Source organism: Corythoichthys intestinalis, chromosome 14 (genome assembly GCF_030265065.1).
Source record: "Corythoichthys intestinalis isolate RoL2023-P3 chromosome 14, ASM3026506v1, whole genome shotgun sequence".
NCBI classification, from domain to species: Eukaryota; Metazoa; Chordata; class Actinopteri; order Syngnathiformes; family Syngnathidae; genus Corythoichthys; species Corythoichthys intestinalis.
Window position 1 is genome coordinate 32,868,316 of NC_080408.1, and position 22,455 is coordinate 32,890,770.

Sequence of the window (22,455 nt, forward strand, 5' to 3'; positions counted from 1 at the left end):
AAGGATGAAGAAACACCCCAAAAATCGTTTTCACAGGATTAAAAGTGTAAATACCTCAAGAGTTAAATCCAGCGATGCAGTTGAACGCTGGGGCTGGCCTCTGGTACTCAGTACTGCTCAGTCTCGGCTCGGTTCTCAATCATCTCTCTCCGGCGATGATGTATTCGCGACCGCGTCGCCTTTCTTTATTTGTGCGATTCGCGCTCGTCGCTCCTCGCGAGCGAAAGAGCTCATCGATTGGCTTTGTCACCGTCCTCGCATATCCCTCCGCGAGCCAACGCTTGTGTGCTCCGCCGCCGCGTGCCGCCCCACTCCCGCCGGGATCCATCCGACAAACAGCCGTAGGAAAATATGGATCCGTCTGTTCCAGCAGCTGTTGCACCGGCAATCTTTTATTGGATGGGTCGCCTCTTTGATGGCAGTTACTGCTCATGAATGACAGTCAAACTGGTTCTATATTTCACAAATACTTGAATGAGACTTATAAATGAATGCCAAAGTCCTGTAGAGTTAAAGTAAATGGAAAATTGTATTTTTGCAAATTTCATCAATCATCACTGCTCTTTTTCTATTTTGCTTGAGACGCCCCTTTCGCAGTCACGGAGTTAGGATTGCATCAAGGATCAGGGGCGCTGGAAGTCAGTCACAGCAAGGGGTGGCTGAGGATCATATTTTGTTTTTCCCAAGGGCGTGGGTTTGCATGGGGACATAACACTACCAACTTTTCAGGATGCCCAAATTGCCCCCACCAACTTTTAGGCAACTTCAATTGCATTATATAAAGACTTCAGTTATATAGGTAATTTAGATTGTCTACCCATATGTTGTAAGGATAGAAATGACCCTACAATTATTAGGTAAATTCTAAGTACTTTCATTATGTTCACTTTTCACTTGCTGAATGTGCCAGTCCATTTTTTCCCCCTCAAACACATGCTTGATTGACTGATGACTCCTCCACCCCCTTCGTAGACGAGGGATATTACAATTTTTCCCCCCGCCAGCAGCAGCCACTGTAAGTAATGTAAAAAGATGTCAATGTTGTGAAGGTGAGGAACACACCACTAATTTTGCTAATGAAAATCCGACCTGCATCAGAGTTAGCGTGACATTAATCTGTGAGAATTTTTCCGACTCGAGGAGGAAGCTGCTTTGAGAGAAATATCAACCTGTATTTTTTCTACTGTTAAAAGCGTTACCGAAAATCAATAGGAAATGACGCAAAATTGCCCAGTACTCCCAAAATAAACAGGATGTGACCCGTAAATACCCTAAAATCAACAGGAAGTGACTGAAAATTGACAGGAAGGGAACCGTAAATGCCTCAAAAGGAAAAGGAAATGGCCGGAAACCAACAGGAAATGACTTGAAACGCTCCAAAATTAACTAATTGGCTGCCACAGACAGCCATAGACGTCTAATCCATTGAAGAGGGTGGGATGGCAGTGATAAACTCATTCCAATTCACAGCAAGTGTGAAAGTTAGTATAAGCCAATACAGATTTATTTTGCATTAATTATTTAGCTATTATTTAGTTCGGTTCATATTGGTGACAAATGTAGCCCTGACCCCCGTTCATCCAATCTGTTTGGTTTTATTAATGTCCCATCCCCAGCAAAAAGTGTACATGCAGGTTATGCTGTTAGATCATCCCTACCAATATTGAGACCAAACTTATGCCCTCGGTTTTTCCCATCCCAAAACAGCCGTTCCGGTCCAAATTTGTCATGTTCGTGTGTTTTCCCCATTCAAGGCGCGCACAATGGCAGTGCACACGCATGCTGGATAGATTACGCATGTACTACTAGGCTACTATAAAGACAGCGTTTTCATACCTGTCAAGTACGGCATTGGTGTAATTTGTACAATTGAGCACAGTTTCTTAAATGTATACGCCGTACGTTCAAAATCTGTACGTTTTTTGTGCATTACGTTTTTTTTTTCCCCGTACTGATTTTGTCAACGTTTCGGCAACGAGACAAATTATGCACCGAATTAGTCTGTAGCAGTTTGCTCGCAAGAATCGCGCGTTGATCTTAGCGTCTGCTTCTTCCGATCACATGACTGCACTTGCACACCCGCCACTATTTTGTGACACACAGTCGACAAAGTTGATACAAACGTGATAAAAATATGGATGAATCAGCTTGTAAGAAAAGAAAAACTGTTGCCCACGGACGTCATCTACCAGAATGAGAGATACAAACTGGTGAATACGCTGGATGGAAAAAGCGTCTTGGAAAGGACCACAGCATTCATTTTGCTTGCCGTGTGGATTGAACATTAAAAGTTTCGGAATCAGGATTCTACGATCTAAGAAAGCACTTCGAGACAAAAGGTCATAAAGATGCGGTCTGCAGAATGAAAAGCTACAAGCCTATAAATGAACAATTTTTACCGCAAAACAAAACCACGCACTCATCAGCTGCTGTGATGAAAGTGGGGATTTTATTCTGCCAATTTGTTGCCGGACACAATTTGCTTGCAACTATTGCTGATCACTTCTCAGAATTAGCAAAAGAAATGTTCCCTGACTCAAAGATTGCATCGTTACTTCTATCAATTGACCTTTTTAATTTCGTTTACCAAAATATTGTTATGCACTGTAATTTTACTCAAGCTTATTTAGCTAGCTTTTATTTTTGTTTCATATTGCACGCTATATAAAACGTTTTAAGATTAGTCATCATTTTGTAAGGGGATGCGTCACTATTTGCAAGATTGCCAACGTCTTTGGGTTGACAGGTATGCGATCTATTTCACCTACAGTGTGTGTTGGGAGTTTTTGTATTGGAAATAAAAGCACCCCTGTATTATAAGGCAAATCCCCGCAGCAAGACACACAATGACACACAAAAACATACAGTATGAAAACTAAAAGGTCCATTAAGCACCAGTTTAACACCCACACAAATAAATTGCACACGGATATCTAACAGCGCTCTGCACGGCGGCAGCTCAACAGCAACAACAAACAATAATGGGGCTACAATGCAAGCTATTTGAAGTTCACTACGGTCTAAATCTGCAGCTAACTTTTCCTCACTGGGCACTATTATAAAATATCACAATCTTCATTTTCGACTTAAAATGGAATTTTTGAAAATTTTGTTGCTTTTGTAAAGAAAAAAATTGCAATTTCATTTTGCGGCATGTTAACCTGTCTCTCAACAGTTAACTTTTCCGTTCTAATAGCGCCTTATCAAACATGACCTGGCAAGAAGTAAGGTGTCAGGTGGTGACCATGTTATTTACAACAACAAAAAACGTTTTCAACATATACTTTTAATCTCCAGAGTTGAATACGCTATTGTTTCAATATGTTTTATTTACTGATTAAAAAAAAAAAAAAATTCTACCAAAACTTCTTTCTCTCCCCAATACCAGAGGGTGCTGCAGCACCCTCAGCACCTCACTTCCCGCGCCACTGTCAAGGATTCCGCAAAAAGGGAATACTGATGCTAATTAACTTTAGGTAACTAGTTAGTATTAACACCACCAAAAGTTATCATTAGCTTTAATCATTCACTGCCAGCCCATCTCAGAGTATGTGCTGTGGTAGCTAGCTAGTAAAAGAGGGAAATCGATATTGAAAACACCTATTGACGGCAGTAAATGTCTAGGCCAGTTAAAATGGAATTGATGTCTATTGCAGTCAATGGCAGCCAAAGAGTAAAGCTATATGAGGTCACAATAAATTTATATTACAAAACTAAATTAAAAAAAATTCCCAGAGCAAAATACACAGGCTACAGCGATTTAAATGTCTTTTTTTCCCCCTTCAATTTATTACTTTTTGTAGTAACGAAAATTTGATTTTTTTAAAATTAACTTTATTTCCTTTAAAATTATTTATATTTGTTTGTTTTATTAAGTTTTAGATTTAAAAAAAATATATATATTTATTACTATTTAAATGATCTTTTCAAAATGTACCCTTCAATGCATTCATTCATTTTATTCGAATTTACATATTATTGATCATCGCAAAAATATGTGTGGCAACACTGTCACTACAATTGGATGCCAAATGGAGGCTGCAAAATATTGTTCCATGAGCTGCAATTGGCCCTCGGGCCACAAGCTTGAGAAATGTTATAAAACCAATTTAGAAAAAAGAAATTTTGCATAAAAGGGTTCATGTATAATTATCACATACATTTCATTGCACAGGCGTTTCACTTCAACATGATGCAAAATGGTATGATTGTAAATTTCATGTTTTTTTCTGTTTTACTGGAGACAAGTTACATTACCTACACCAAGGTACACCAGTAATAATGAGAATATTGCATTTTGATTGAATGTGGTATTCATCATTGAGTATTATATTCCGAACATTGCTACAGTTTCACTCTGATGCTACTCAAATATTATGTGCTCTGTTCAAGGCCACACGTGTTGGTCTTGGCGACAATCTGGATGCCACAACTGTTGCCAGGCAACAACTGTCAAAGATCAGAAGTGAAGTTTCCCAGAGCTCTTTCATCATTCAATTTTTTTCTTCTTTTTCATCTCTCAATCGTGCTCAGTATCACTGTAGTATATCTTTAATTTTTCACAGATTTCCTCACTCAAAAGATGTTAAAGCTCATCAAGTTCAACATCTATGTTTTCAAATCTAAAAACTTGATGAACCCGCATGTGTTGCTCTTGAAATCTGCTGTGGATCACTGTTGATTTTTTTTTTTTTTTTTTTTAAGTGCAAACATGAGCAAGTGGCAGCACTGCAAGACAGTGACCTTGATTAAGTAAATACTCTGTAATTTTTGTAACCATGGTAAATCCATGATAAAATTCACAGCATCCCAGCTAAGATGTTGCAGCGGTCGATGAGGAATCTCAACCGTAGATTTCAAGAATGCATTAGTTGTGGATGCCATTCAAAGGACATTAAAAAAATAAAAATAAAAAAAAGAATATTACATAACTGCTCCTTAAATGGCATGTTTGAAGTTTCAATTTCTATGAATGAAAGGTTATTCTTCTACATTAATGTATTTTTTCCAGTTACCCTGTATATCAAACAATTAACCATCAAAAGAGGCCAGACTGAAAATACATCAGCACAACAGTAAACAAAGATAAAGCTTAGGCATTTATTTTACAACACATACAATTTTAATAATTGTTAGAAAACAATGCAGTCAAGAGCTTATAAAATCAATTCTGAGGGTCTGAGTGTACTCTCGAAAAGGGCCATGTTTTAAGAAATCAGACATTTAACCAGGTGTCATATAAAGTGGGCCAAACCGTACAAAACACTTTAAAACTCAAGTTATTGGTAATGTAGAAAAAAAGATAACCCAAAGCTCTCATTTTGATTCATAATTTGAAATTTTAATGGTAATAAAACAAAACTCAAGACTGGTATTCTTTTTGTTTACTGTTCAGTACTTTCATGTCAAAGAACGACCCATTTGAAATGCAAAATTAGTACTTAGAAAAAAATAAAGTTTATTGGTCTGCGGGAAAATGAAAAAAGCAATTCACTAGACTGTTGGTCACACAGAAAATTAATGAAAATGCGTAGATATTCACAGAGCAGTGCTTCCTCAAAATCCTCAACTGACATCTAGATACAGTTGGGCAGTATGAAGGCTTCTTCATATCTCAAATGATCTTTGGTGAAAATGTACACAGTTGTACGTGAATAAAATAGAATTATTTTGACATGACCCCCCCCCAAAAAAGCAATGTTCATTGGCAAGATATATAAATATCAAAAATTAGACATTTAACACATGGTTGTCAGATGTAGTGTGAATGAGGGTGACATTAATAACTGTAATATTTTAAAAGAACACTTAACACAACTATCACTGTACCCCATTTGAATGGATTTAACAATGCAGTACGCATGGCACTGTGGTGTTAATCGTTACTCCCTTTATTAGATGGAGTGACAGGAACCCAAAGCTTAAGTAGAAAAAAATGCAAGCCAAGCCAGGTTATTAATGATCAATATTGGGGTTAAAGCTATGTATAGGTTAAATGTTTATCTCCGGTGTCCCGAACGTAAGGCACAATGCTTTGTGTCGACATTTGGATTTTTTTTTTTTTTTTGCCTCTAACAGAATGATCCCAGACCAAAAGTTAGTGTGCTCCTTAGTCTGCTGTCAAGCCATCCACCAACTCATCCATCCTTGTGTCTGCTCACTTCAACAAAGCACTTTACCACTGTTCCCAACTGAAGTCCTCACCACCTCCGAACACCAGAAAAAAGCCGAGGATTGTGAGGAAGATAACAGCGTTTCCTGTCATTACAAGACCGCAGGCGCCCCACTGGATCTGGAAGTGAGAAACAGGGGGGTTAAAGACTGTCTAATAAGTCCGATATCTATGACATTATTTGCTCTTACAATGAATAACGGTGCGGGGCTTCAGACAAACTTATAAAAGTATTTAAACTATCCACCCGAAAACAGCAAGCAGAACAATTAGGAGCGCAAACTGAAAAATTGAGTTGCAATTACATTTCAGCTTATCGATCCCTTTATTACTAGGGGTGGAACAGTACACAAAAATCTCGGTTCGGTATGTACCTCGGTTTTGAGGTCACGGTTCGGTTCATTTTTGGTACAGTAACAAAACAAAATGCAAAATATAAATGTGTTAGATGTTTATTACACACTTTTGTGCTTTCAACAATAGGAACATTAACCTATACAAAGCTAGAATTCTGCTCAAAAATAGAAAATACAATATTCTGAAATGTAAATATTTTGAAAAACAAAATAAAAATAAATAACATTGGCTCAGACGTTTTCTTTAAAAAATATCTGATGTGCAAAATTGAACAGTTGCAACACTGAACAGTTTCTAGTTTCTTATATTAACTTTATGACTACAGCCTCAAAAAGTAAGGGTTAGGCTGTCTCAAACGATTAAAATTTTTAATTGCGTTAATCACAACTTAAAAATTAATTAATCGTAATTAATCGCAATTCAAACCATCTCTAAAATATGCCATATTTTTCAGTAAATCATTTTTGGAATGGAAAGGTAAGACACAAGACGGATATATACATTCAACATACTGTACATAAGTACTGTATTTGTTGATTATAACAATAAATCTACAAGATGGCATTAACATTCTTTCTGTTGAAGACATTTTCTTTTTCTCTGCAAAAACAAACACACAACAGAGCCTATAATGTGTGCAAAGTGTGTGTAGTGTACACATAAATGTGACCCTCTTCCCTACTCATCCTCTAGCCAGTCGCTGAGGCAAACCAACTTATTTACATTTTCTGAGAGTTGTTCCATCTATATTCCTTTTTAATTTGAATTCCCCACCCAGTGGGCCAGTGGGTCGCGTCCGCCAGCTGGCTGCTCCCCTCCCAACTAAGCTTGAGAACGATAAACCGATATGACCGGATATCCGGTTTTACAGGTGAGAGATACAGCTGTATCGATAGTAAAGTTACCATTCAACAGTAATTTGCCATTAAATATTCAATGAACCGATTAGAAACGTGCGAAATTTCCGATTCTGAAATTATTCGCGATTTGGCCGTGGAAGATTCATGAACGATTCACAAAAATCCAAATTCCGAGTATTGAATTATACCAGGTAAAGCAGACCTAAAACACAGTCACCACAATCTTCGGGACGCAATGAGGAACGGACCGAGAGTAAATATCGTGTTCAGCTCATGCCGCTAGATAAAAAAAACAATAATACCTGACTGCAGCCGACAGCTGCTTCAAACAACGCCCAGTTGCTAGTTGCTACAAACATACGGCCACATACGGCTATCGTAGGTATCACATATATGTAGAACTAGATGCAAAATGACAGACAACGGCGCCTGTAGAACATGTAAAAAGAACTAGATGCAAAATGACAGACTTGCCGTTTAGTATTTGCCGCGTTAACAGCCGCCATCTTAAAGCAGCTTCTCAAGAAGACTCTGTTGTAGCGAACCTATTTAACGTTTTATCTAAAATACTCCTAAATCAGCAAAATCTTAACTTGAATCCATCTTTAAACGATGAAACAGTTTTAAAACTTTGACATGTCGAAAGTAGACTGAAGGGAAATTATGGTACAACAAGAGAATTTTAACAACTTTAACGGTTGATTCACATCATTAAATTAATTGAATGTAGTTTAAAGCTGCTGATACAGAATGGGACTTGAGTATTTTATTTACTGTTTTAAACTGTTAACATGATACTGAAATATTAGTTTGGTTTCGGCTGAGAGGATTTTTGAACAATTTTGAAACTAATGTACAAAACATTAAAAGCGCGCGGGGAGGGGGTAACATCAATAATCGATTTATAATCGAATAAGAGCCTCTGAATCGTAATCGTAATCGAATCGTTAGGTGCCAAAAGATTCCCACCTCTAGAACCGATACTAGAGATAGAATTTGGCTATCACGAGTACAACAATCGGCTTCTAATGTCTCGTTCAATGCATTGCTTAATATGATAATAATTTAGCTTTTACCTCACATGCTGCGCTTGTGTCATTCACCACACAGCGCACTTAGGTTGTGAGTGCACGCATGATATAATATGGACAAGCACCACTCACAGTCGTGGTTGCCTCAACTTCTCATGCATTTCGGCAGAACCGCTAGTAGTCGCCGTCATTACCCGATCGTCACGGGCGTGTCATAACAACGCGAGAGCTAACAAAACCACTGTAACGCATGCTCTGTAGCGTTTTCTTCACAGCCCAAAACGAAACTAGTAGTGGCAACGAAGCATCATGCTAAAACAATGGTTATACCAGTGGTAAAGCATAATTTATTATTCATTTATGATAACACTAGCAGGTTTAATTCTTTATTTCTGCATATAATTAATATTTTTTGCTTGTAAGATGTTTATGTTGAAAGTTTGCACTTAAATTACTTACCTATTGTGTTCAAAACACCAGGAAATACAGTAATTAAATTACTGCACTTTATTGTTGTCTGTCACTGGAGTTTTAATTTATTATCAATTCCATCCAACTAAATGACGGTAATATAGTAAGCTTTATTTTTTTTTTCATAAAAAAATAAAACATAACGTTGGTATTAGTGATGCACGATAATGCATTTTTCAACCGATACCGATGACCGATAATTTCCTCCTCATTCCAACCGATAACCGATAATGTCAAGCCGATAATTCTATTAAAAGATTTATGTAAAATTTTAAAGTATACACAAAAGAAAATATTACTGTGCAAAAATATAATTTATTGCTCTTTTTTTCAACATAAAGTATGAACAAGTCGTCAATTCAAACATCTAAATAATGACAGATTGTCTGACATTGTGTAATGGTAAACCTTTGGCAACAATTACTTACAGAGTAAATACCTAAGTTGCACAGAAATGCGTTTAAAAGTAAGCCATTCCTAACATATATAACATTAATCCGCTGCAAAACACACCTTCTTAAAACTAGTCAGTTTTAAGTGTAAATCTATTGGCAATAAGTGAAATTATCTGCCATCGCTTCAAGTGTATTTCTCTCAGATTTCTTGGAAGAAAAATAGCTAGCTGAAAATAATCTTAACAGCCTTGTTTTAAGCAATACATTATTATACTTAATGCTAAAAAAAAAAAAAAAAAAAAACTTGAAGAAGGAAAGATTCTGAATAATATTTGTGGCTACAGAATATTGATTTAAGAATTTGATTATCTACTGTGACTGTAATTGAGCAGAGAAATAAGTTAAATCATTTGAAAAGTGATTGCTAATGTTATATGCTTTGTTGCACACTGTGAAAGTGATTACCTCAAAAGAGCAAGATGTCATGTACTAGTGACGAGATTTGTCGTTCACTTGAGTAAACGAATCCATTCCGGTTCGTTCAGTAAAAAGATTCGTTCAAACAAATCGTTCAACGAATCGTTCGCCCCCCTCATCTCCCTCCCCGCCCAAATGAATCGTTCGGTTACTGAACGGGAAGTGACGTTGCCGAACGAATCACCAAAGACCGCTTCGCAGTATAACTGAACGGGAAGTGACATTGCTTGGTCCCTCCCTCTCTTCCACATTGACCACTCGTCGTAGTTTCAGAAATGAGTGACAGGCGGTATCATTCTGCTTTCACAGACAGCCTCGTCTCCCTCCTGCTGCTGCAAAAGCGAGGGAGAACTTCCGCGTCGTCTGTCCTAGTTCTATGGGCTCAAAGTCATGGCTCGTGCTTGCATTTCGATTTAGGACACGGTTAAACATTTTCCTTTTGTGAGGGGAGTAGGGGGCGGGGGCGCAAGGACTTTCTTTAGCAGGTTCTTGATCACACATACAATCACATATACAGCATGTTTGCTGTCACGAAAATAAAAATACATCGAAAGTTTAATTTCTGAATATGGAACGACCAACACATCATATTTACATCTCGCTCTGTTGTATTTTTTTTTTTTTTAGTATTAAGATGATCGTGTTGAATTTTTGCACTGGTATTAATAAATAAAATAATCCGGTCAGCTCCCCTGTCGTCCCCGCATCTCAGATCGTGAAATGCTGACGAGAAATAATTGTTTGCTCTTTACGATGTCGCCTTTCTACTCTCATTAGTCTGTTAAGAAAAATGTAGACATATTGCGACATCTCCCGTGTCCGCGTGCTTTGTTTTTGGGCGCTTGAGTAGCACATGATGGACGGATTGACATAATTTGTCAAACCAACCAACACCCGACACGCTGACACGAAAAAAAAATAAAACACTCGGGAAAAAATTGACATGTATATAGTTTCATTGCAAATCAGTATTATGGTGATCATATTAAATATTTTTTTCTGTGCACATATGAGGTAAATATCGCTGCCATTAAGCCTCCATATAGTGACAGTTCTCTGCCCGCTTCACTGCCGTCACGCGACCGCAGCTCAGCTTTTGCTTGCCTCGTAGCTACCCGTGTTTTAAATTACTGTAAATTTGATAGTATGTCGTCATAGGCAGTCACGTGTTTGTTGAGAAAAGTACTACTCTAAACAATGCTCGCTAGATTTGTGTGGTGTTTTTGTCTGTTTGAGCAGCATTTGATAGGCTCCACGTTAACAACGCATAGTCATTACTGGAAAATCAAGTTAGCAGCAAGCTAGGTCAGGAACCGGAGGACCGAGTCACTGAACGGGAAGTGACAAAACTCAGTCTTGCCCCCCTGCCTGCACGCTGGCTGCTTATTGGCCACACGTGGACGTGAGTGACAAACGCCCTGATTCAGTTTCCGCTCCCTCCCCTGCCCGCGATGAGGCTGGCGTCTGATTGGTCGTGTGCGATGTCAGAAGACGCTGCCGCTTGCTCAACGCCCTCCCATGCAGCGAACAAGCACCACCTTCATAGAACGAATCAGTGCAGATGAGGATTAGTTCGGTCTCGTTCACCAAAACAATTCGTTCAAAAAGAACGAATCGTTCGCGACCGATACAACACTATCATGTACCCATTCTGCAGCGCTTTGTTTACATTTGCGGCTTTCACGACATTTGCGTTACAGCAGCTAAACTGCTACACAGCAGTACTATTTGGACGGAGTTGGAGCTCACATCCGCGTGCGTGTTGTTTTGTGCCTGAGTTTTATTAAGCCGAAAATAAAGGCAGCGTTACAAAGTCATCTGACCGCTCGTCATTTCACATTCTGAATGCATTCTTGACTGGCTGACTTCGTTTTCTCCATGTTTAAATTATCTTATAACCACTGTGCCGTCATGATAAGCTTGCTTACCGGACATCACTTTTTCATGAAGAATGGTGGTCGTATAAACTGCATTATTTCTTTTATCCAGAGCTTTGGTTCTCGGGTCATTAAGGTAAAAAAAAAAAAAACGTGTCTCGTCTCGGCGGCAGCGGCAGCTACATTCGTACCGGATAATCCGCCCGCCCCGGCTGGTTCGCCGCGGAGTATTCGGGTCCTGGCTCTGCTCGCACGCCGTGGGGGAACGCTCGAGAAACCGGGGTGTTCGCCGGAGGTCCAGAGGCCGGGGAACCGGGCTCGGCCCGCCCCGCGGCGGCCTGCCGGACTGGCCAGAGCGGTGGGCTCCGTCGGAAGACGGCTACTTGCCGACTATCGGTCTCCAGTAGTGCCGGTGTTTAGCCTTAGATGCGAATTTACCACCCGCCTTGGGCTGCATTCCCAAACAGCCCGACTCTGTATCGTCACAAGCCCTGTAGTTTAACTTAGTGTTTACAATAGCTTTAGCATTCCTGCTAGCAGCAGCCTCGTATTTGTTCCAAAATTCTTTGTGATGCAGTTTTAAATGGCTGCTGGGTTAGTGGTTTTGAATGAGGACGCGTTCTTTCTGCCTCGTGGAACTTCTACGGTACATGTTTCGCAGATGGCGAGAGCGTCGTTTTTTTAGTAACAGCCGCCATAATATTCAACTACTTCTTGTCTTGTAACTCCGCCTCCTCAACCCCTCCTCCCTCAGGGGCTTCAGAGAGGGGAGGGGTTGAGGAGGCGGCGTGCTGAATTCTTCGGTTGCGCACATTTGGAGGAAAAATCAAGTATATAATTATCGGATTGCATTATCGGTTGAATTTTTTTATTATCTGGATTATCTGTGTGACGTCATAATTGCCATTATCGGCCGATAATTATCGGTGACCGATATTATCGTGTATCTTTAATTGGTATGAAATTTTGTTGTTTAATTTTGCTATTAGAAATATGGTCTTTTTTTATGTTTAAAATACTGTTTGAACACACACAAGAAATGTTTACTGTCGTATCGTTTTCACTCTGTATCGAACCGTATCGTTCTTAAACTGTATCGAATCGTATCGAATCGCTTAAAAATGTATCGTTTTTTTTAATCGAATCGTAACCTGTGTATCTAGATACATATCGAATCGGCTTCATGCCAGAGATTCCCAACCCTACTCCCAACGTGACGTACTCTGATTGACGCCGGACGGGAAAACGACGTCGCCGCAGCTGATGGGCCACCCAAGGAAGGGTGCCAACTTAAAAAACTAGCCGCTGTCAACACTCTGAGAGTTCACATTTGCACCATACGTGCCGCATACCTCCTCTCCTCGCCAGCTGTTTGCTCGCCATTCGTTCACCTGTGCATTTGATCGCTACTTTGTTCCACTCCCGCTTTTTTGGTGAGATCGTTTGTATTCATTCTTTATTGGATCGTTTTTGTCCACCACTGTAAATAAGAGCACCGCAGCAGTAGGTGTAAACTGCTGTTTTCGTTCAACTTGTTTTCTCCTGTTTCGTTTAGTGTAGGAAGCTGTCTTTTTGTTATTTCCTTTTTACGATCAGGGTTTACTTAGCGGGTGGGGTTTAAGTGTAGTTTCATTTTGTTTGTTGTTTTTGCCTGGGCTTACTCTGAAGCCAGCTTCTTCCGCATTTTGTTCATTGCGAGTTCGACTTGTGTGAATAAATTTGTGTCCACTTGCAACTTGTGTGTGTGGCTCGTTTTATGTTACGCCCACAGCGAGTCGTCCGTGGGATTATGGGGTGCATGAGCGGGCATTCCGCGCTTGCGTTAAATGCGTCAAATATTTTAACGTGATTCATCCAAAAAAATGGATGGATGTGATCAGTGAAGTAGAATACAATGTGCATGAGTCTCATCGCCAAACTTTATTTACAGCACACACCAAATCGTTTTCAAAAGCCTGGAGTGGACATTTGCCATCAACAAAAATATTTTAAAATCTTATCATAAGGAAAATGAACTCACTGTGTTGTTGCGAGCGAGGACGATGGGGAGCCCAAAAGACGATATGACTAGTCCAGTTGTTACAAAATAGGCCAGTTCTCTACATGCATTGCTGGAGGAATCAGTGTCATCACTCAGACGTCTTGATATGAAGGTGGGGATCGGACTCAGGATGTAAAATATCAGCACCAGCAGCGGCCAGTAAACTCTAAAAAAAATAATATATATATATATATGACAAAACAAAAACAGGAACCAGATAATTTACCACTCATACCACCGCCAACCTAGCCGGTGAAGTCAGCGTGATCTTCACCATGTACAAGATGCATGGCAAGTCAGTCTGGTCTTCTGTGGTCATGGCCAGTTTAGTAAATTTGCAGTTCACAAACAATCATGGCATGCATTCAAATCGAATGAACACACCAGTGAACGGTAACTGCCATTTTTGTGGGAAGAATCTAAGAGTACATGCTGTATTGCAATGTACAGTATTGTTTTGGAAAAAAGAACAAGCGCTTAAAGGGCAGCTGAAGACCTTTTCGGATTTCGTTCTTGAATGTTTTACTCGTTTAAATTGTATGAAATGCAACATTTGCGGTCTCAAAACTCATATTTAAAAAATAAAAAAAAATAAATAAATAATTGACCGCGTAGTTTTTTAGTTACTGCCATAGCAACACCTTAGCAACGAGGGACGCGCCTCGTTGCCGGCCGCTACCCGATGACGTCAATTCTAGAGGACCCCAGCAGCACACTAATACGAAAGTATAGCACCACGCTATCTTCGCCATATATTGCAAACATTTTCTGGGTTTTACTCGCGAGATTCGTCATGCAATTTCAATTTATAGCGATGAATTGCTCACACAAAGGCTCGAGACTCTATGAGTAGCCCCAAAAAACTTTTTCTGCAAAGATTTGGACCACTTTTGTGAGAGTAAGCCAGAAGAACTCCCTGGCTCATTTCAGCGACAACAGCTTTGAAAACCTACAACAATACAACCTTGGTGTTACAAAGACGTAAGCAGACCCTTACTGGCTTTGTAATTCTAAAATTTGATGCAATTCTGTTGACATACGAGGGCAAATGCTACTGCCTGTTCGTTAAAGTGCAACATGTTCTTTTTCTATTGTTGTTGTTGCTGGCCTGTCATAAGTAGATAGTTAGCTGACAGGTCGTCTATTCATGTGAATTTGATACATTTCTTACTAGATCTATAGGTTTTATGTAAATTAAAATGTCTCCATCACCAAATAGGTCATTGGCTAGTTATCTTTTGGCCTGTCACAGGGTAAATATAAAGCCTACTAGCCTAGCAGTGAATTTGGATTGAGCTTGATCAGTTGGTCATCACTTAGTTTGGTTGGTTATGATTTTGGGCTTTAGGTTGGCATAACTACTCAACTGTTTTTTCAGTGTCAGCTAATTGTATCACATAATGACTGGTGAAAGAAAGGCTCATAGAAAAATCACGATGCTGGACATAAGCTTACCACTCTTCCGTTCATAAATGTCGAGCTGTCAATCGGCGTCGTCACCAACGTCTGCTGTGCCGAATAATCTCAATCGTCATCTGATGCTTAAGGTTCAAACATATAGGGATTAATTGTAGATCATCTTTCCTGGAAGCCCTTGCCATCGTTAGCGTCATGAAATACACTGAAATCCGAAAAGCTCTTCAACTGCCCTTTAAAGTCAGTTCGAAAGATTTGCAGAGTTATGTCTGCCTTTGAGTCGTTCTGAAAGCAGCCAGAGCATATGTGCAAATTTGGTTTAGGTGTTCTATAGCTATTCAAATGAAACTTTACATTGCACAACAAATAGCAAGCCGCTAAAAAAGTGCCATATATTCCCAAAAACTGCCTCTTCGTCAGATATTCGGGAAAAAAAGATGAGAATGCACAACACCTTCCAAAACTCCCAGGACTGTAAAAAATGATTTACCATCGCGCCCATTCGTGACCCTCTCAAAGTTTCGTCTTGTGTGCTGTGATTTGTGTGAAAATCCAATTGAAACTATAGAAGACCAGACTGACTTGCGCTTAATATTGTAAAAGGTGAAAGTCAGGCAGTCTTACCAGGCTACTGCTAACCAGATGTTTACGTTACTGTTTTTGTATTGATTCTGGTCAAAGTTGTAAAATGATTCAAACATATGTTTGTCAATATATTAGGAATGCTTGAAGACCATTGCTGTAAAATGTGCAAAGGCTGAAAAGAGTGAAAAAAGGAACTATAATTTAGAACTATTAATAACTTTTGGATTTGTTTGTGTCCAGTGACACATAGACATGTGCCGATTACCGTTTTCAAGGTATACCGTCGTATGAAAATGTTAAAGTTTCTAAACTGCAAAAATTTTCCGTCATGCCGTCCCTAAGGTATTAGCTACTTTTTATGTCCAAAAAAATGCATGGAGAAATCTCTCACTTGCAGTTGCAAGGCTCAACCCTCCCCCACTGGTTTGTTGCTCAGTGTCAGTGAGTCAGCTGTGCGACACAATGGCTGGAGGAGGCGAAACCCCTGAACTTTTTCCCCCAACGAAGAAAACGAAATTGCTGGGATGGGAATATTTCGGCTCCAGAAAAGTTAGATACAGCCGCGGCTTAGTGGAGGAGGGCCAACCGATATGTAAAACATGTTTGTGGAAAATGGCTGCCGAGGAGGCAATACCTCCAATATGATTTCAGATTCATATAAAATTAAAGGTTGGTAAACACTGTAGTGAACGTTTCCCACCAGCTACGAGAGTTAACTCCAATGTGTTTAGTGTTTCTCGCGGTGGTAAAACGTGGAGTTTTTTTCTCTCTGGCAACTGACTTGTGTTGAGAGAGTGTGTGTATAATGTAAACATGATACGAGTCATACACAAGTGCTTTTTATGGAAAATAATTCAATTAGTTTTGTTCTGATGGTAATAACGTTAAGCTGTGGCTGTGAGTTTAGGCTAGAGATGCACGATAATATCGGTCACCGATAATTATCGGCCGATAATGGCAATTATGACGTCACACAGATAATCCAGATAAAACGAAATTCAACCGATAATGCAATCCGATAATTATATACTTGATTTAGCCTCCAAATGTGCGCAATCAACAGTTTTGTCCAATTCTGCTAGTTTTAAAGAAGTGTTTTTGCAGTGTAGTAATGTGATATACAGTGGGGAGAACAAGTATTTGATACACTGCCAATGGGTTTTTCCATTGACTGTGTATCAAATACTTGTTCTCCCCACTGTATGTTAGGAATGGCTTACTTTTAAAGGCATTTTTGTGCAACTTGGGTGTTTACTCTCTAAGTAATTGTTGCCCAAAGCTTACCATTACACAACGTCATTGCAGTTGTTTAGTTGTTGGAATTTACTAATTGTTCACTTTTGATGTGGAAAAAATATAGCACTAAATTACTTTTTTTTATTTTTGCACAGTAACATTTGATCTTTGTATACTTTAAAATTTTACATACATATTTGAAAATAATTATCGGCGTGACATTATCGTTTATCGGGTGGAAGGGGCAGGAAATTATCGGTTATCGATATCGGTTGAAAAATGTATTATCGTGCATCACTAGTTTAGGCTCACCTGAAAGACTGCATTTACTTTAATTTTAATTAGAATATAGATGTATAACTTGCCATTATTCTCATGTTCCAATTTGCTAATATGTTTTGAAAAAAAAATCCTGTTCAATGGTAAAAAGTTTTTTGTTTTTTTTTAAACCCAGATATCTCAAAGTAACACATTTTAGAGCTGTAATTGCAATAAAGTGATACCGTGAAACAGTGATATTTTGGATTAAGGTTATCATACCCTCAGAATATCATACCGGCACATGCCTAGTGACACATTTAGTTGTCTAGCATGAGTCACCCCTTCCCCAATATATAATTTCATTGCTGTGTGCATTTAGATAGCTATGCTTACACCTAGAAAATACCACAATTCACATATTAGGTTTAGGTCTCAGAATCAGATGGCTCAAAACAATATAACAGTTGCATACATGCTTGTGCTACAATATAACAGTTGCATACATGCTTGTAGTGGAGTCTGAGCAGGACTACAAAAAAAGACTAGATTGGAATAATGCCATACAATTTCTTGGAACCAATATTAGTTTAGACTGTCAATGTAGGGCAGTGCTTCTAATGATTGTACTGTACTAGAGGAAATTTTATAGTACTGTACTAGAGGAAGTGCTATTGTGCTTTTTTCTATTAAATTATTTTACTGCGTCCCCTAAAATACAGTTGTGAGGTTATACTGTATTTTATAACCATAACTTAGGCTACTTAAATCATTCAATTCCTGTTATAGCAAACAAAATCATACCCATATTGTTCCACTGCACAACCCAGAAGCAGAAACGTCAGTCCGATGGCGCCACTAAAAGACAACCCGACCAAAGCTGAAAGGGGAGAAACATATCCATAAGAAAATAGTCAGAAACAACATTGTCAAAATACCTTAACTAAAATATCACGTTATATTAGGATAGTGAGTGTCGGAATAATTATGCAAACTTTTCGATGCCCACTCGATGTCTAAGTTAGTCAAGCGGCGAAACTACGTGAGAAAACAGTCGAAAGTAAGCAATATTTTTCAGGTTACACACTGAAGCAAATACCTTTAATACCAGCCATTGTGGGATTTTTGTTTCTTTTTGGTAATGTTTATGTGCTCTGCTTCTCAGTGGACTGACTTCCTGCTTCCTTCACCAGGGTTTCCCTTCTCCGCGGTCACGTGACTCACCAAGTAGACAATTCATATGACTCACTTCTCCTTTTCCCCCGTTTATTTATTATTCAACCGACTGAACATTGCACGAAATGGTTATCACTTGCGGTCAATTCGTTGATTTAACCGCATGACTACAGCGGTGGTGTACTCCTATGACCGACACTAGTTCCTTCATTTTCCGATGACGCACATAAGTCTGAAAATTTCGGTATTCTTCTGATTTATAGCGGTCGAAAATTAATGTTTTTTGTTCCCTTGTCACGCTTGACTTTTGTGAGACAAAAATGAACTCCTTGGAAATAGATCGAAAAATTCAATATCAGTCACCCTTGAACAATAAGACATACAGAAGGGTTTAGGGCAGGGGTCCCCAACCGCCGGGCCGCGGACCGGTACTGTTCCATGGCGCATTTGCTACCGGGCCGTACAAAAATAAAATTTATTAATGACTGCATTCTGGCCGAATTAACTTTGACCTGTGCCCATTAACACACCAATATCCTTGTCTACTCTAGATATACAGTAATACTACAGGATCGAATGTCGTCATAGAAATCCATTGATTGGACTGCTAGCAGTACATCGTGTTTTGTACATATATGTGCGCTTGTCCTCGGTAATAATGTATGACGAATGACCAGGGGTGAAAGTGGGCCAGAACGGTCAGGAACGTAGTTCCGGTATAAGATTCAGGGCCGGAACGCTGTTCCGGTACAAGGTGCTTTGATTCCAAAAATATGACGGCAACTGTAAAAACGCTATGTAAAGAAAAAAAAAATGCTAAGCTGCCACACATGCATTTCATCTCCAAGAAGAAAACAATCTACCAACATAAGATTTACATACACAAGTGTTAATAACAAGTAAAGATGCACCGATACCGATACTAGTATCGGCAGGTGGCGCCGATCCAGCCCGAAATGGTGGTATTGGTATCGGCGAGTACCAACAAAGACGGCACCGATACCATTTACCGGTCCATTATTATAACATTTGACCGCAGCCTTTTTTCCCTCCTGGCGCTCACTACACTCCATCTCTGTGTTGTGTGATGACACATGAAAACCAAGTAGCTATCGCTATTGGCCTGCTCCAGACCAATGAGAGCGGGCCAATAGCCACTCCTAACCAATGACGAGGCCGCTTTTTCATATGGAGAAACCAGGAGAAATGGCGGCGGTCGGGAAGTATTTCAAAATAGAAATCCCGTCGATTAAAATCAATGGCTGCATGCAAGATTTGCGGCCTGAACGTTTCCAGATGTGGAGTTGAATCGGCCAACTTCAATACCTCGAACCTGATAAAACATTTGAAGACGAAATGTGAACGAACACAACGAGTTTGAGCTTGCAAGAGCAGGACTGCTATCCAGAGGAAGGGCGCTGGATCGGAGCAACAATCTCTGGTCAGTTCATGACTTCTACTTTACTTTTATTGTTTTACTGAAAGAAATGCCGCAGTAATTTGGGAACTGTTTCCAAAGTAGGGTTGCCACCTTTCAGAAATATAAATAAGAGACTGCACACAAGAAAAAGGTGTCGATAAAAAAGCTACCTCTGGATCAGGTCGCTCTTTTTCCCGTCTTTTTCAGCGCTCAACACTCAAGCCATCTCTTTAACTGAACATTTGTATGTTCTTCCACATCTTTTCCAGTGAATTTGGCACCAACCATGGACATCATTTTTGGACAGAATTGGTAGGTTTAGCTCAGTAAACATCTTGTTCGTACACTATTTCCATGTATTTACTATTAGGGACAAATGGGAGGTTGACCCGCCTAGCAACAATTGCTAACGTCATGGATATTAATGAGCAAAAGTGACGTGTTGCTTGCGGTACGCCATTGATCGTTGCAGTTTCTCCCAGTCAAAATGAATTGGTCCTCTAGGCCATCAGTGGCACCGTAACAATATCCTTCAATGCCAGCTCTCCGAAGTCAAACGTATTGGGTCATCATCGATGGCATTAATAATTTAACACACACCCAAAAGATGATAATATAAACGTATTTCACAGTAGTCATTTAAGCCTTTCATGCAATTCATGCAAGTTTTTTTTTTCTTTCTTTTTTTTAACCCTTACAGGTTACTCGTTTAATTTATTGGCTGCCATTGATGGCGCTAGTCTAATCCATTTTGACAGGGAGATGCGAATGTACGAACAAGTCATAATGAATTGGACGTCTAGTGACGTCAATGCCACTGAACGATAAGCATTGACAGCAAGTCTTCCAAATATGCAATGAGTTAAATACTATGGAGGGAAAAAACATCTTTAAAGTGTAACTTGGGGCCATGGTCAATATTTCTGTTTTAAGTCATTGTAATTCCATTAACTTACTGTAGTTCTTATTGACATTGTTTTAATTATAAACTAATTTTTTTATTTGAAAAAAAATAAAAATAAAAAAATTTGAATTACATAACAACCAGCTGACTTCAGGGGAAATGCGGACCACACTCTAAACAGGTCATATCTGCAAACAAAAAAAAAGGTCAATTAAAATGACAAACATTTCATTTTATGTAATATTGTTGATTATTTTGATTACATATTTGCTTACATTTTCAAAGCATGAGAAAAAAAGACTTTTTAAAGTCATTAAATTCTGAGGAGGTCTTCCTGTTTCCTTGTTTAGTACAATGAATAAATATTTACCCATAAAAACTGTGTTATTGGCACAAACCCCGTGGGCAGTGGGTAGCTGGAGTCGTCCTGGGACCAAAGGGTCAGCGGTTCGATTTGAGGTTAGAACTGTCCACCGTCGAAGTTTCCTTGGGGAAGACACTGAAATGTACCTTTCCCCCAGGGGGTTGCTAGCGCCTTGCATGGCAGCAGCACCATTAGTGTACGAATGTTTACATGAATAGGTTAATGGGATCTAATGTACTGTAAAGTGCTTTGGGCATAGTAAAAACATGTAAATAAATGGTCTATATACAGTGCCTTGCAAAAGTATTCGGCCCCCCTTGAACCTTGCAACCTTTCGCCACATTTCAGGCTTCAAACATAAAGATATAAAATTTTAATTTTTTGTCAAGAATCAACAACAACTGGGACACAATCGTGAAGTGGAACAAAATTTATTGGAGAATTTAAACTTTTTTAACAAATAAAAAACTGAAAAGTGGGGCGTGCAATATTATTCGGCCCCCTTGCGCTACTACTGTTCGGTGTGTCTCCCAGGTGGCTTGTGGCAAACTTTAAACGAGACTTTTTATGGATATCTTTGAGAAATGGCTTTCTTCTTGCCACTCTTCCATAAAGGCCAGATTTGTGCAGTTTACGACTGATTGTTGTCCTATGGACATACTCTCCCACCTCAGCTGTAGATCTCTGCAGTTCATCCAGAGTGATCATGGGCCTCTTGGCTGCATCTCTGATCAGTTTCCTCCTTGTTTGAGAAGAAAGTTTGGAAGGAGGGCCGGGTCTTGGTAGATTTGCAGTGGTCTGATGCTCCTTCCATTTCAATATGATGGCTTGCACAGTGCTCCTTGAGATGTTTAAAGCTTGGGAAATCTTTTTGTATCCAAATCCGGCTTTAAACTTCTCCACAACAGTATCTCGGACCTGCCTGGTGTGTTCCTTGGTTTTCATAATGCTCTCTGCACTTTAAACAGAACCCTGAGACTATCACAGAGCAGGTGCATTTATACGGAGACTTGATTACACACACGTGGATTCTATTTATCATCATCGGTCATTTAGGACAACATTGGATCATTCAGAGATCCTCACTGAACTTCTGGAGTGAGTTTGCTGCACTGAAAGTAAAGGGGCCGAATAATATTGCACGCCCCACTTTTCAGTTTTTTATTTGTTAAAAAAGTTTAAATTATCCAATAAATGTTGTTCCACTTCACTATTGTGTCCCACTTGTTGTTGATTCTTGACAAAAAAATTAAATTTCATATCTTTATGTTTGAAGCCTGAAATGTGGCGAAAGGTTGCAAGATTCAAGGGGGCCGAATACTTTTGCAAGGCACTGTACGTACTGTAAATACGCTTAATTTACAACAGAGATTACATCAATCCAGTAACTAAATTATATGAATACTGTCTGAAAC

General features: G+C 39.3%; 2 protein-coding genes across 2 annotated transcripts in view; both read right to left on the minus strand.

Annotated features, from left to right (window-relative positions):
- LOC130929664 (cAMP-specific 3',5'-cyclic phosphodiesterase 4B-like) overlaps positions 1–216 on the minus strand; it is a 76,799-nt gene extending 76,583 nt beyond the window's left edge. Inside the window, exon 1 of the mRNA XM_057857014.1 lies at positions 55–216. The gene's annotated coding sequence lies outside the window, so the exon portion shown is untranslated. The remainder of the gene's footprint in view (positions 1–54) is intronic.
- A 4,809-nt stretch (positions 217–5,025) lies between these two features.
- On the minus strand, positions 5,026–18,435 carry LOC130929362 (leptin receptor gene-related protein). The gene is made up of 4 exons (XM_057856459.1): positions 18,276–18,435; positions 17,981–18,056; positions 13,661–13,847; positions 5,026–6,292 (listed from the first exon to the last, which is right to left on the minus strand). The coding sequence occupies exons 1-4, from the start codon at positions 18,289–18,291 to the stop codon at positions 6,176–6,178; spliced, it is 396 nt and encodes a 131-aa protein (XP_057712442.1). The 5' UTR covers positions 18,292–18,435; the 3' UTR covers positions 5,026–6,175.
- Between the last annotated feature and the right edge of the window lie 4,020 nt (positions 18,436–22,455).

What these genes read in the sequence shown, in the direction of transcription:
- LOC130929362 (XM_057856459.1), bottom strand. An exon ending in TGTGCAGTGGAACAATATGG is followed by an intron (nt 13,848 to 17,980) that starts GTATGATTTTGT and finishes TATTTTTTTTAG; the next exon opens with AGTTTACTGGCCGCTGCTGG. An exon ending in TCCTCGCTCGCAACAACACA is followed by an intron (nt 6,293 to 13,660) that starts GTGAGTTCATTT and finishes TCTCACTTCCAG; the next exon opens with ATCCAGTGGGGCGCCTGCGG.